At 39.5% G+C, this 15,840-nt stretch overlaps 1 protein-coding gene across 3 annotated transcripts in view; it reads right to left on the bottom strand.

The window, feature by feature from the left end:
- The window catches only part of SECISBP2 (SECIS binding protein 2), a 43,902-nt gene extending 28,364 nt beyond the window's left edge, over positions 1 to 15,538 (bottom strand). Inside the window, exons 1-8 of one of the 3 annotated variants that reach the window (XM_026652426.2) lie at positions 15,401 to 15,538; positions 14,672 to 14,933; positions 12,544 to 12,670; positions 11,839 to 12,074; positions 8,317 to 8,398; positions 5,769 to 5,935; positions 4,826 to 4,975; positions 467 to 571 (exon numbers count right to left, since the gene is read on the bottom strand). In XM_026652426.2, coding sequence (XP_026508211.1) covers positions 467 to 571; positions 4,826 to 4,975; positions 5,769 to 5,935; positions 8,317 to 8,398; positions 11,839 to 12,074; positions 12,544 to 12,670; positions 14,672 to 14,860 — 1,056 coding nt within the window. In that variant the 5' untranslated portion in view covers positions 14,861 to 14,933; positions 15,401 to 15,538. Of the gene's footprint in view, positions 1 to 466; positions 572 to 4,825; positions 4,976 to 5,768; positions 5,936 to 8,316; positions 8,399 to 11,838; positions 12,075 to 12,337; positions 12,438 to 12,543; positions 12,671 to 14,671; positions 14,934 to 15,400 lie in introns of those variants that run through there. The other 2 variants (XM_026652427.1, XM_026652428.1) reach the window with 2 other exon arrangements.
- Positions 15,539 to 15,840: the final 302 nt, after the last annotated feature.

Genomic DNA, 15,840 nt, shown 5'->3' with positions numbered 1-15,840 from the left:
TGTTCTAGGTGCCCTAGATATATAATTGAGTAGATTTAACACTGATCACTGCAGAGCCAGAAGTTGAAGATACTCAGCAGACAGACACCTGAGAGACTAGGTGGGTGAGATAACCTTTTTTATTGGACCAAGTTCTGTTGGTGAGAGAGAAGCTTTTGAGCTTACATATGACCTGAAGAAGAGCTCTGTGTAAGCTCAAAAGCTTGTCTCACACCAACAGAAGTTGGTCCTATAAAAGATATTACCTCACCCACCTTGATCTCCAATATCCTGGGACCAATATGGCTACAACACTGCAGTAGACACCTGTGTCCATTTTCCCTTACACAGTCTAAGAGCAAGCCTCTTCACCAAATCGAAGCACAACTAATATGAAAATTCAACATTTTAAAGTTTCCGTTTTTCTCTGTTCAGTTTTTGGAGATACAAAGCAAGTGTATGGGAGTCATCTGACAAGATCTCTTACTTCAGGCTGCCTTCTGCTAACAGGAGGAGCATAGGATGATTTCTGAGTCCCCGCCCTGTTTTTTCGGTCAGAAGCAGCTGCCAGGTCAGGAAACTCTTCAGCATCCTAAACAAAATACAAGCCATTGTTTTTAAAGAGGACGATCAGCGCCAAATTCCCAGCTCCAAATCAAATATATATTCTCTCCCTCCCTTCCACATAAAGAAACACACATCTATTTTGGTGTATAGAGGTTCACGGATCTGAGTGCGGCTCCTTCAACTATTAACACCTTAATGCTTAAAAGCTGCAGAAGGCACAGATTTTGCATATGGCAGCAACTAGTTCAGATATAAAGGAATTTAAAAAACAAAAAACAAAACAAAAAAACGTTTGCATTAACAGATGCCAGAACTTGAATCTTTTCTAGTACTCTGAGTGCAGTCAGTACTGCAGCCAATTAGTATGGACAGTTAAAAGAGCCATTCTGTTACTTTTTAGATCATTTACAAGCATTCTGAACTACAAAGCCCCCATTTCCCACTCTAGCCTCCAGTTATGTAGTCTTGCCTTAAAAAGTGCGGGTGAGAGAGAGAAGGGGAACAAAAGAGGGGAGTGCCATAAGCTTTGGACTATGGAATCGTGAACGCTCAGAGAAATCAGTATATGCACGTTTTGATACTATTGACTATGTACATTTACAGTTAAACAACAGCACAGAGAATGCATGTATGCAGTATACAATATTCAGCAAACTAGAGGATCACACACTTGTTGCTTCTGTAGGCTGAGAGCATAAAAAAAGCACATTACAGACTCCTTGACGTCCTTCATTCCCTCCACAAGCTCCTTGTATGCCATGCTCCCATCTCCCACAATCTCAGGGACTCCTTGCAGTCACCCCACCTTTCACCTCAGGCCAGAGATAATGTGGTCCCCCATTCTCCCCATGCCATGGGCTCTGTGTGCCCTCCCCATTTCCCCTCGCATATTCCCAGGATACAACATTTCGGTACTTCTCGGAATGGCATGACTCCACTTCTGCTGGAAGCCACGTCCAATTTTGTCTCAGTACCAGACAGGAACAAACCTTCAAAAGCAGGACGAATGGCCTGCCTACTCATTCCTCCCTATTCCCTCTCCCCACATTCTTATTTCTTTTCTCTCTCTTCTCTGACTGGGTGGGTAAAGTAATTCAGGATGTCAACAATTTTAAACTGTACTTGGAGGATGGGGAGAGCTGAGATGGGTGATATAGTTATACTGGAAAGTGTTAATGGCTGCCATCAACTAGTTCTTCAATCTAAAGACCATTACAGAGGTAGCTGGAGCTGCTGCAAGGTTCAAGGAGCTCCATGGATCCTCTATTTCCCACTTCAGGTTTTTTCAATTTTTACCCAAATCAATTGGAGTTTTGCCTAGTGATACCTAGAACATCAAGTTTTGGACCTGACCGGATGTGGTGTTCAAATATCTGTAATGAACAAATTGACATCACTGAGCTGAGTGAAAGACTTCTTTGCTCAGCCAATTAGCCCCATAACACTATACTTTGGTTTTTTTTAATATATTCAAAAATTCCACTAACAGTTTTCAATCACATTAACTTTAAAATGCAACTTAACATTCAATTTATTAGTGTATCTATGAAAATTATTTCTCAGTTTTATTTGTGCAAAAGCTAAATTACAACTGATAAAATAGATTAATAAAATCCACAATAGGAATTTAGAGTAAAAATAATACTGATTAGAACTAATCTCTTTTTCTGGAGACAGGAAAAACACAAATTTACATTAATGCTCTCACAGTAACCTTAAATTGCCCAAATTACACACATATTTTGAAATAGCTCTATTTTAAGCATATACTATAAAGATATAGATAAAAAACAGGAGTACTTGTGACTTCATATTGATCAATTTCAGCAGGAGTTGCATGAATCTGAAGACCAAATTGGGTTAGATGTAGGTAAGGTGGAAGAGTTAAGGTTAATATAAAAATCTTAAAAGGGAAACCAATTTAAAATCTAGACAATTTCTAAAAATAGGGTATTCTGAGGTCCTACACATCCTGCCCTCCAAGTCCCAGTCAGTTCAACATTTTACCACACATTTTTGAAAAAGCCTCTCCCTCCCACTGTTGCAGGAGGAAATAGCCACATTTACTAGAGAAACAAAAATTAGCAACATACAAAGTGCTGTCCAATGTACAAACACAAAAAGGAACAATTCTGTAATCTTAGGGGGAAAATGTTCAGAGTTACTACTTAGCATTAAAAGGTTCTGTTTGGTTTTTTAAATGTAATACACAAAAATATACATGTGTAATCTTTACCTAGCAGAACATCTGATTTACTCCTGAATAATTATATTGGAGAAATCAACTGGATCTTCCCCCGTTCCAATATAATATTTAATCTGAAGCATATGACACACTGTTAGCTGTACAATGTAACAAAGTACACCTCTACCCAGATATAACGCTGTCCTCGGGAGCCCAAAAAAAAAAAAAATCTTACTGCATTATAGGTGAAACCGCGTTATATCGAACTTGCTTTAATCCGTCGGAGTGCGCAGCCCTGCCCCCTGGAGCACTGCTTTACCACGTTATATCCGAATTCGTGTTATATCGGGGTAGAGGTGTAGTAAGCAGCAGATTTTAATTGCTTCCTTTGCTACCAAAAAAGAAATCCCATGTTGAATGTTTTGGCTGCTTGTAGTCATGATGCACATTACGGTCGCAAATCCTGTAGAGGAATCACTAGTACTAGCACGGAATTCAGTGGGACATAACAGGTGCAAGCATCATGCTACCACACCCTATTTTTCCCTCTGATCTCTGTTGTCACATACAGAGTCAGATTTGCCAAACTTCTTAGTTAGGGTTTTGTCTGGTTTTGTAATAGACTGTTGTCACTTTGTCTAATTAAAATATAACCATGCAAATTATTGCTACCGCTGTTAGATAATTGCAGTGAATCTTATACAAAGTGTAACACACGCCCAGAAAGGGTTAAACAGCTTGCAGGCTAACCCAGAGCCAACCTGTAGAGACATATTAGAAATGGTAATTATGGCCATTTGATGTTAGATTGGCTAGAACTTTGAAATGCAAACCTATATTGTTAGAAGTGATACTAATTGTCCGTGTGCACTCAAACTTTAGCCATGTAAACAGATAGTCCCTGTCTGTCACTAGAACTATTAATTCAGAGATCAAAAGGGAGCATTAACATTTAGATGAAACTTGGGTGAAATAATGTCAATGTCTATTTGTCTCTCTGAAGTTTGTGATAGACTGCCTAATGGATAAATTGCCCTACGTTAATTTGTGTAACTAATTACTGGTGGTGCTTAGGAAACAGAAGGTTACATCAAAAGCCTATTGTTTACCCAGAACTGTATGGTCAAGTGGCTGCTAGAAAATGGTATAAAAGACCCTTGGGTCCCGATCCCGTTTATCTGCTTGAGGTTTCATGCAGGGGAAGCCTAAGCCACAAGGACTGAGATCCCAGTTCTGAATCAACCACCCTGAAATATAAACATTGGACTATAACCTATGGACTATTTCCGAAAGAACTCTTTGTATCTACAAAGCTCACTGTTTCTGCTATGAATCTGAATCTCAAGACTGACTCATGTCTGTATGTATACTGATCCTCTCTCCCTTTTCTTTTTAAAATAAATTTTAGTTTAGTTAATAAGATTTGGCTGTAAGCGTGTATTTAGGTAAGATCTGGAACATTCATTGACCTGGGAGGTAATGTGTCCGATCCTTTGGGACTGATAGAACTTTTTTGCATGATGAATAAGATTTACACCTCTACCCCGATATAACACGAAATCGGATATAACACGGTAAAGCAGTGCTCCGGGAGGGCGAGGCTGCGCACTCCGGTGGATCAAAGCAAGTTCGATATAACGCGGTTTCACCTATAACAAAGTAAGATTTTTTGGCTCCCGAGGACAGCATTATATCAGGGTAGAGGTGTATTAATCCTCATCATATCTGACTTGGATGCCTAGGTGGAGGCCTGAGGCTGGGTTACTTTAAGGGAACTGTGTTGTTGTTTCTGGGTAACCAGTGAGGTTATTATGGAAGCTGCTTTGTGCTGGCTTGGTAAATGTAAGTATTGGAATATCCACCAGCTTTGGGTATTGTCTGCCCCATTCTTTGCAGTTCACTCTAATTGAGTGACCTCAGCTGGCTCCCCTGGGATTCCAGTCACAACTGTACTTTGGGACTAGGAGAAAATTACCTTCTTAAATATACCTACAGAATCAGTTTACAACACAGATCTGAATCCAGGTTTCTACAAATTAGAAATCACATACCAACCCCTTAATGTGCACACATTACCAAAACATTCGACTGTACCTCAATCCTTGGTGGTTCCTGTACTATAAAGCTTTCATTTTGAGGTTTTTCCTCTTCAGGATTTGATTTAGGTTTCTTTTTCTTTTTTTTCTTCTTCTTTTCTGATACTTCTTCAGGCTCAGTTTCACTAGCATCATTTCTTGTTTTTGACTATTGAAAGACCACGAGTGGAGTAAATCAGCTATTTACAGATGACTAGTATCAGAATATAGGTAAAAATATTTTTAAAACCACCAAACCTATGTAAACGATCAAACATGTACAACAAAGTATGCCCTAACCAATCTACATTGTGATAACACATGGACAGAGTTTGATCATTTAAGACCCAGCAGCAGTTAGAGTACAGCAGAGAATATACTGCTGTAAACGTACTGCACAACTATCACAGCATACCTTGGATACAGTGATTTGGGCAGAAAACATTCCTCCTAAAAGAGACCCTGTTTCAACTTTAACTTTTGAAGACAGCAAGATATGAAAGAAGTGTAACTTAAAATTATGGACAACACTTCTAACAAAGTGTAAAATTACACCTAAACTACCTTAGCAAAGAGGCATTTGGTTTGCAGATACATTAATGGCTTTTTTTTTTTTAAATAGCGTCAATGGATGATGTTAAGGGTTCTCAAACTTCATTGCACTATGACCCCGTTCCGACAACAAAAATTACTACACAACCCCAGGAGGGCAGACTGAAGCAGGGGTGCCAAAGCCCGAGCCTCACTGTCCCGGGGTGGGAGGGGGGCGCCCAAAGTCAAAGCCTAAAAGGGCTTTGGCCCCCCATCAGTGGAGCTCAGGCTTCAGCCCCAGGCCCCAGAAAGTCTAATGCCAGCCCTGGCGACCCCATTAAAACGGGCTTGTGAGCCACTTTGGGGTCCTGACTCACAGATTGAGAACCACTGTTAGATCAATCGAGTGTAACAGACAATTATCTGAATACCTTACTATTTGCCTGAACATCTTGTTTTTCTTTGCTGCAAGAATGGTTACTGGAAATAAGTTCAGAGGCTGGTGAGGAAACAACTCTCTTTGGAGCCTGCGATAGTATGGTGGCCCAAGATAAATGTGACTGAGTGGAGTAAGGTGCAGATGTTGGAGGAAGTGCTGCTGGAAAGAAAATAATATTCAGAGATATCTAAAGGTAAATTATTTCTCCAGCTACTTAATATTCAAAAGGTTTACGAATGAATCAAATACCACCACCTCTACAATTAGTGACAAGGTATTCCGATTGTTTTTAATTTAGTTTCTTTGACTGCTGTTCAAATTAGTTCCTTGGCAGCTAGAGACCAAGGTGTTTCCTTACTACATTTTTCCTCCACTGGGCATGCTCACTTGTTTGTTATACAGATTGTGGGCTTTGACATTGATTTTTATTTGCAAAAGAACTGAAAATTAAATTTTGGAAAAACTGCAGTTAAATTTAAGGGGACCACCCCTCCCAACTATTCTAGCCTTTAAGTGTTAGATTTTTTTAAAAAAAATTATATAAAACAGCCACCATAAAGCCAAAATGAGAAACCAAACACCCCAGCATAACCTTGTTTTAAATACCACCTCATCACCCTTCCCCCGCATTAGCCCTGATAAAGAAATAAGGTTTGAGAGTGCCCTGAGAGTCAGAGAGAAGTAGGAATCCTCACATTAAGAACCTCCTGCCAGCAGCTCCCTTCTCCCACTCAAACTACCAACACTACCTCAGTCTTATCTGGGCTGAACTTCAGACAGCTAGCTCTTATCCACATCCTATGTAGTATAGATGTAGCTGTGTCAGTCCCAGGATATGAGAGAGGCAGTATCCTTTATTGGCCCAACTTCTGTTGGTGAGAGACAAGCTTTCAAACCACACAGCTCTGTGTGGTTCGAAAGCTTGTCTCTCTCACCAACAGAAGTTGGGCCAATAAACATCACCATCTCACCCGCCTTGTCTCCTCTACTATACCATGACATTTGACCAAATGTCTTGACAGCACTGGCTGTGTTGGTGAGTAACTAAAACCCTTCAATAGCCTTACTAATTGGCAACATTTACATAGTCAATAGAGGAGAGACAATATGGACCCTAAGAACAAAATTACCAAAGGGAAGTCCCATCTACTCCTGCTGGGGTTTAAAGACAAGACACCACCACCTCACAATCAATGGATCAAAGGCAGAGATCAATCTAATATTAGCATAGACATTAGGAGTTCATCTAGTAGTGCTACCAGTTCCTGTGCTCAAGTCTGTACTGAGATTACATCAAGGAGATCTGAGGCAGCCATACTTTCAGAGCTGTCTTGCCACAATACTGGATGACACTGCTGATAGTTGGCTACTTCTTTAGCAGACACCAGCATTCTATTCTCCCTAAAGTAGGCACGGATGACCTCTGCCAATAAACTGAGCCAGTTTTTTCATCCTGGCCTTCAGCCAGCAAGGTCATGACAAAAACTATTCACAACACTTCTGCCATCTCAAGGAGAGAGAGAGAGAGAGAGAGCAGCAAAGACCTTGCATTTGTCCTCTCAAGACACTGTCCTGCAGCCACAGAAACAGACTGTGAAGTCTGAATTGGATCCATTTTATCTGAAAAACCGCATGAAATATACTTATAATGGCAAGGACTCAGCCAGCCACTGAAAGAAGACACCTATTAACAACCAGCTAGTCAATCACTCAAAACAAGCTTGCTTATCAAGGTTTACTAAATGTTGTTAAGGGTACTTGTGATTTGCTACTGATTTTTTTTTTTATAGAAAGCAAAGTACTAAACTTGAGGAGTACCCTTAACATCAGAAGTCAAAGATCACTAGACTTCAAAACCTGGTTAATTAAGAGAAATTATCAACCAACCAACAAAGCAGCAGCAGCAGCACAAGAATCAGTACATCAGCACTACTCTTTACACGTCCATGACATCACAGACAAAAATGGGACAATTAGCTTGTGAATTCTATATACACCAGAGTTAATCACGTGCGGTTACCTCAATTGAGAGAGCAGACATTTCTGCTGCAATACAAATGGATATAGATTTGAATCATATAAAAACTCAGCCATTAACATAAAATATTCTTAACCCCACAAGATAGGTCTCCTCAGATTTATGTATAAGCTTAAGACCTAAAAGAAAAATGAATGCATTAAAAAGTGGTTTGTTCTGAACAATTTTCCTTTTGCCATTTTTGCTTTTAACAAGTGAATTTTTAAAATTTAAACTAGAGATCTGCTACAAGCTAAGAACTCCGCTGCATTAGAAATCCATTATTTACATATATTTGGAAGTAGTTTGTGGTAAGTCAAAATATTTACATAGCAATTAAAACAACTGCTTCATTATCTCTCACTGGTTAGTTTCCATGCTGTAAGTTTTTATTTTTAAATTTGCACATTTTATTCTATCCTCAAGAAACATTCAGCAGTATCGTAACTTTTATATTAATGAGATGCAGAGTCAATTCAAACGAAATAGGTGGTAGATATTTTGGGGTTTCTCCAGCACTTACCTCTAGTATCAAGTGAAGAGGAAACTGAACCTGCTTCTGTATAAGTTTTTGATACAGCTTTGTTTTCCACTGAAGCTTCATCCTACAAAGCAACAACATATGGTTTTGTATTCTTAAATACAGAAGACTCCCAACGTACGTAACTTTTTAGACTCATCTGGCCCGATGATATTCTGCAACCATACCAAGACCCTTTTATACCATGCAATTAGTATAAAAGAATCTTAAAAGGGGGTAGAAATGGCATCCTGAGAATACCTCCTGTGCAGGAGACCTCCCCAGCCAGCGGAGATCTGGCACAAAGGTTCCATGACACTCCTGCTCTCAGGCTCCAGCAATTATGTGAACAAAATGCAAATCAGAACACAGATTTACCTTACTTTAGCAATAAAAATGAGGTGCAGAGCATTTCCTGGGAATTAATGACTGGCTGAAGCTGATGCACGTTAGTCATTAATCCACAGGCAATGCCATGCATAGAGGTGGTGGTTGTTACCTTATTTTTTTTTTCCATAAGAAAATAGCTGGAGGGAACAAGGAGGGGATGGGCTACTGAAGCATGCAAGGTCCCAGGTGTGAGCATCACATGATATTTTACTGCACATGGGGAAAAAAATCTTTGTATGATAGATTCAACTTAATAGCAACTTTTTGCTGGCATCTGAGGGGTTGCTGTTATCCATCAGTTGCTAATAAGTAGGGCTGTCAATCAGTTAACTCATGCAATTAACTAAAAAAATTAATCACGATTATAAAAATTAATTGCGATTAATCAGTTTTAATCGCACTGTTAAACAATAGAATACCAATTGAAATTTATTAAATAAATATTTTGGATTTTTTTTACATTTTCATATATATTGTATTCTGTGTTGTAATTGAAATCAAACTATTTTTTATTACAAATATTTGCACTGTAAAAATGCTAAAAAATAGTATTTTTCAATTCATCTCATACAAGTACTGTAGTGCAATCTTTGTCAAAGTGTAACTTACAAATGTAGATTTTTTGTGTTATACATAATTGCACTCAAAAACAAAACAATGTAGGCACTGACTGTTTACAAGTCAACTCAGTTCTACTTCTTGTTCAGCCAATCACTAAGACAAACAAGTTTGTTTACAATGGAGATACTGCTGCCCACTTCTTATTTACAATGTCCCCAGAAAGCGAGAACAGGCATTTGCATGGCACTTTTCTAGCTGGCATTGCAAGGTATTTACGTGCCAGATATGCTAAATATTCATATGCCCCTTCATACTTCGGTCACCATTCCAGAGGACATGCTTCCATGCTGATAACACTCGTTAAAAAAATAATGCATTAATTAAATTTGTGACCGAACTCCTTGGGGGGAGAATTGTGTGTCCCCTGCTCTGTTTTACCCAAATTCTGCCATATATTTCATGTTATAGCAGTCTCTGATGATGACCCAGGACATATTGTTCATTTTAAGAACACTTTCACTGCAGATTTCACAAAACCTAAAAGATAGCTACAGCACTCGACCCAAGGTTTAAGAATCTGAAGTGCCTTCCAAAATCTGAGAGGGACGAGGTGTGGAACATGCTTTCAGAAGTCTTAAAAGAGCAACACTCTGATGTGGAAACTACAGAACCCAAACCACCAAAAAAGAAAAATCAGCTTTCTATTGGTGGCATCTGACTCAGATAAGGAAAATGAACATGCATCGGTCCGCACCGCTTTGGATTGTTATCGAGCAGAACCCATCATCAGCATGGACATATCCTCTGGAATGGTGACCAAAACATGAAGGGACATATGAATCTTTAGTGCATCTGGATCATAAATATCTTGTGAAACCAGCTAAAATAGTGTCATGCAAATGCCTGTTCTCACTTTCAGGTGACACTGTAAACAAGAAGTGGGCAGCATTATGTCCTGCAAATAAACTTGCTTGTCTGAGCGATTGGCTGAACAAGAAGTAGGACTGAGTAGACTTTCAGGTTCTAAATTTTAGATTTTATTTTTGAATGCAGGTTTTTTTGGTACATAATTCTACATTTGTAAGTTCAACTTTCTTGATAAAGAGATTGCACTATAGTACTTGTATTAGGTGAATTGAAAAATACTATTTCTTTTGTTTTTTATAATTCAAATACTTGTAATCAAAAATAAATATAAAGTGAGCACTATACACTTTGTATTCTGTGTTGTAATTGAAATCAATATATTTGAAAATGTAGAAAATAAACAGTATTCTATGAACACCACAATTAATCGCACGATTAATTTTTTTAATCACATGACAGCTCTACTAAGAAGTGAAAAGCAGGTTTGTGAGGCAGCTGCCAGGGAAGGAAGTCTTAGAGGGCTGCAGCCCGGATGTCGAGGCTTTCCACAAGCAAGGGGGGTGGGGGAAAAGAGTGCTCTGGGGTTCATGCAGCTACACAGTACCGTTTCCTAGGCTTTCCAGAGGTCAGGGCTCAGTATGTCCCAGCACTTCCTTCCCTATTCACAGTCCCACAGCAGGGCACAGCCCAGAGAGCTCAGTAAGATGTACTGTGCAGATTCCACCTTTCAGGCTGCAGTCCTCCCTCCCCCCACAAATCTGCTACTGCTCTGCCCACAGCCTCACCTCCCAGGATTCCAGCTCACAACCTCTTACCTCCTATGTGGTCACTGTTTGCAGGCAGGTTTGCCAGGTTGCTTCCTTCTGGGCTGTAGCCTCACAGGCCTGCCTGCAAAAGGAGGTACCTTTCTTCCAAAAAAGTTGCTAATAAGCAGCATGCCATTGCTAATATCCGAATCCCATTAACATTGATGTTAATGAGCTGGAATTGGTTCCCAGCAATATGTTGTCATTAACCTGAAGTTGCTAACATCAGGATTGCTATTAAGCAGAAATCTACTGTATATTAGGCAAGATACTAGCTAATATAGAATTCCCACAGGAGTAAACTGCACCACTGTGCAATGCAAAATTTGTGCAGAATTCTGTGTTTCCCCTGCAGAATTGGGGCTGCAGAGTTGCTCGCCGCCATTAGGGGCCGCTGAACTCTGCAGAGCCCAGCTCACAGCGAGTGGATTGCCTAACCTCACACAGCCCCTTCCAGTACCTCCCAACTGGAGCTGGGTTGTTGTAGGGGTTTCTGTAACTCTACTCCTGGGGGAGGGGGGAGATCTTTTTTGTTTTGTGGGTGTTGTTGACATACTCGTTGAGAATTATTTTGAAATAAGCTACCAAAATAATTGAAACTGGAGTGATTATATTGTGTTATTTTGACAAATAAAACATGCAGAATTTTAAAATACTGTGTGGAGAATTTTTAGGTGCAGAATTCCCCCAGGAGTAATAGTTTAAATTCCTAGTCTACTCTCAAGCAATTGTCTCCTACTTTATTACAGTGACAGGGGAAGGCAGGCTGCAGACTCTTTTCCCCCTACAAGCTATTTGTTAGCTAATCACCCTACTGATGACACAAGTGGTTTAATGAATCACTAAACAAGTCATTTTATGAAATACTCTACAAGGCTCCAAAGTACAAACATCAACTAACCTCTGTGGTCACCAAAGCAGAAGTCTGTGTTCTTACTGGTTGTCTCAAGAGTGCAGTATTGCCTTCAGTTGAGCATAATGGCCCCCATTTATGTTTTTGTAGGTCCACTACATCATTGCTTCCCAGAGTCTGCAACTTAGGGAAATCCGAAAGGGTAACTTCAAAAGCAGGTTTTGGAAGAGACTCGTTTTTTGGAATCTGTTTTGATTTCCTGTTCATGGCTTTATTAGACCTGTCTAATTAAAACATATAAAGTCAAAGAAGCCAACTATCTGTTTATACTCACTAAATTATACCTAGATGTTTATGTTACCTCAACTGTCATGATATCCAAGCACACTGATTGTCAGAGAATAGTTTCAGGTCAACAATAACTTATTTTGAAAATGTTGATATACTAATCATAATAATAAAGATGCAGAAAAAGTAATTTAACAGTGAACCTAGGAGTAATTTTAAAGTTAGTTGCTTGCCTAAGAAGTTCTTCATATCAATCTACCTTATGTTGTGGAGTCAGCAAATAAGGTTATTCATGGTCCTCTCTCAAAAAGGGAGTCACCCGAAGAAGTATTCTCCCCATACCCCTTGACTTGGCACCTCTAGATTCAGAAACATATAGTCACACTAAACTAGAAACCACTAAATAGTCAACAATTATAATTTCTACTGCATATATTTTAACTAAGCCACTATTAGCACCCGTACCTGGTTTCAAAGCATCTCTGCCATACACAGAAGTATGAAGTGAACTTCTATTTGCTGTTCTGTCTGATGAGTCACTTCCATCAAGCCTTTTATTGTTCAATTTCTGCTCATCACCTTTTGATCTCCTCTGTAAGAAACAATGAATTGGCAGGTTAAATGAAAACCTTTCCAGAAGATTTTTTAGTTACACTTTGTCAGATCACCATATTTGCATTACCATAACTTTAGTTATACTTAACTAGAATAACCTTAAGAGTTTGGACTTTAAATTAGTACTAAAATAACCAACGCAGTTTGAGGACCAATAAAAATCAGAGGAACATCTTAGATTATTAAATCTGATTTATATTTTGTTATTTCTGCTATTTAGTTTTTGCATGTCTCTCAGTTTGGACAAAAAAACCAAATTAGTCCACTTATTTCTAATCAACTGGACTTCGAGGTTCTCATGATACTTCATGCTAATGCATACTTAGGCTCTGATCCTGCAATTGTATCTACATGTGTGGGCTCCCGCACACAGAGAGGGTTTTATTGGAGTCAGTAGGGCTCAGCACTGGTGCAGGAGGCCAGCCACGTGGATGCAATTTCAGGACAGGCAGTCTGAGTTGCATGCTGCCTGCAAAATCGCTAACCTAACAAGTTCAAAAATCACAACAGACCAAAATCATCAAGAGAATGGCTTAACATCACACTGCTTTTTGGCAGGTTTTTAACTTTTGGGGGGACTTGCCTCCCTTTCTCAGAATTTCAGGAAATTCATTCTAAAATGCACAAATAAAAAATCCCCACAGACTGGGAGACTGCCTCCGTTATTCTTTCATTGATGGGGGGCATCCTTCCCTAAGCACTAATCTCAGCTCCTTCCTCTATGCCTTCCCTTCTGCAGACCTTTCCCTTCAATGGGTACCATCCTCTGCCTCTCTTTACTTCAGCTGGCCATTGCCCTGTTCTGCTCCACTCAAGGACATAATCCCGTGTTCAACTCCTTTTTCACTGTCCATGGATACTGGCTCTGCTCAGTTCTTTTTCTACCTGCAACCCAGTACCTTCTCTTCCAAGGGAACTACTTTGGCTCCTGCCCATCTCTGTCTCCCAGACTCTGGATACTGCCCCAATCCACCTTCTTCTCCCCTCCATACTTTCCTGACCAATTCTGGGAGTGCGCAGCTGGGATAGGGTTGACTTCCTGCAGGGGAAGGGAACCATACACACTCCTTGGATCACCTTTATACCTCTTGGCCCCCCACTTTACTATCCTTGCTGACCTGCTTCCTGCTTCTCCACTTGCCTCACAGACTACATTTCCTAGACTGGGATTCAGAACAGCTAGTGGTGGGGACAAACTGGGGTGGAGGCACAGGCGCTAGTGGGGTGACAACACGGAGGCAGGAGCTAATGGGAGCGGGAGTGCCCGGCCACATGGGGACATGTGCAGATGTGCCTGGCTAAGTGGAGGTACTGGGACAGGGCAGATGTGCCTGACTGAATGGGGGAGGCTAGGGGTCAGCCAGGGTCTGCATGGGGGAGGCTCCCTAACAATTCTCCTCCCCCAAAAAACCCTGTTTCATACTTCTCCCACCCAAACCCAACAAGGTTCACTTCCAGCCTCCTTCCCAGCAACTACTTCCCTCTCCCTCAGCTCCTCCATTACCCTGACTCCCCCAAGCTTTTGTACTACTTCTGAGGGGTATAGGAAATACGTTTCTGTATTGTAGTTTACATGAATTATTACTCAAAGTTCTGTATTAGTATGTCTAGTAAGGAATCTATTTGTCAGAAAACATTTCCTGAAGCTTTTTTGTGGTCTGTATTGTTAGATATACTTGCCGACAGGTATTTTGAAATAAATTAACAAAATAATTGAAACTGGCATGATTATATTGTGTTATTTTGACAAATAAAATAGGCAGAATTTTAAAATATTGTGCATACTTGAATTGTAAGAGTTTCATAGAAAGATTTCTACTGGTCTTTGATTCTGTAAAAAAATAATCTTACTGCTATACAAATCGAAATCTGGTTTATATTACTGCTAACAACATCCCTTTAAATGCTGTTGTAGAAGCAATAGTGAACAAGTAGTGACTATTCATTTTAAAGTTCACAGAAGAAGGTATTCACTTACTTTAGGAGTCTTTCTAGTCTCTTGTTTGACTGGACAAATTTGTTCGCCACATTCATTAACTATCCTGGAATGACTGTAGTGTTGAGAGTTGTTATAATTATACCGTGCGCTGGCTAGTGAGTACATATTTGGTGCAGCATCAGACGAAGAAGGCGAGCTAGAGTATTCACCAAGTGGAGTATATCCCATAACGCTACCAGATATATATTGAGAAAGAGATGAAGCGCCATCCCAGGACACATCTTCCGCACATATTTGTGGCCTAAATAAATACACCATTCCTTAGTTGAAGATTTTGTTCAATATCAAGGCAGGCATAATATTTTGCAAGAAAAGCATTCTCCATAATTTCAATTAAGTATTTATTCACTGCTTTCTAGATAAGTGTTTTAACCATAAAATTCAAGTTTTTCCTCAAACATGATTAAAATATTAATGTTTATCTCCTTTGTATAGTTAAGCTTTCATAATGGTTATTTAAAATTCAAAAACCACAATGATTCTACCTACAAAATATTTGTTACTGAGTTTCAAAACTATTCTGCTTTACTTAAAGTTATACTTCCCTTTTTCAGCTTTAACAGTTGATAGCAAGTTCTTTATTATTTTGCCAGACTTCCTTGTGGTAAAGAGTGAGCTTAAACTAAAAGACAGAGAGGCTTGAAAGTGTAGTACAACTAAGAGGCATGTGCAAATGCACTTCACTACAAGGAAAGGAATATGACGTACCGAAACTTATTTTAAAATACAGGAGAATAAATACAGTACTCTGTGGGACAGAATTTCTCTCAATAAAACAACACAGCACAAGGTGCTTAGATGGTAGATATTTGGGTTGTGCTTACTGGCTAAAGGAAGCCTTAAATACAGCTTCCGCAAATTCAACAGATCTGAAAGTTAAAAAGGAAGAGGAGATCAGTAAACACATTTTTCTAAATTGATATAAGTAAGGTCTCCACCACCCAGATCATGCCAAATTCTAAGTGGGCCTCTGAAAGTGAAGACATTTCCCACAGAAATTACATTTACAGTATAAAGTGAACAGCTAGCAGTGACATTCTCAATTTGAGCAAACAAATGTTAGCTTATGCATATCCAATTTTAAATACCAGTTTAGCATGGCCAAAGTTTATACGCCTGATGTTTTCCTATCTTCATATATCTGTTCA

The sequence above is a fragment of the Terrapene carolina genome, unplaced genomic scaffold (assembly GCF_002925995.2).
Source record: "Terrapene carolina triunguis isolate 2854851 unplaced genomic scaffold, T_m_triunguis-2.0 Scaffold113, whole genome shotgun sequence".
Lineage (NCBI taxonomy): Eukaryota > Metazoa > Chordata > Testudines > Emydidae > Terrapene > Terrapene triunguis.
This window is presented reverse-complemented; position numbering and strand designations above follow the sequence as displayed.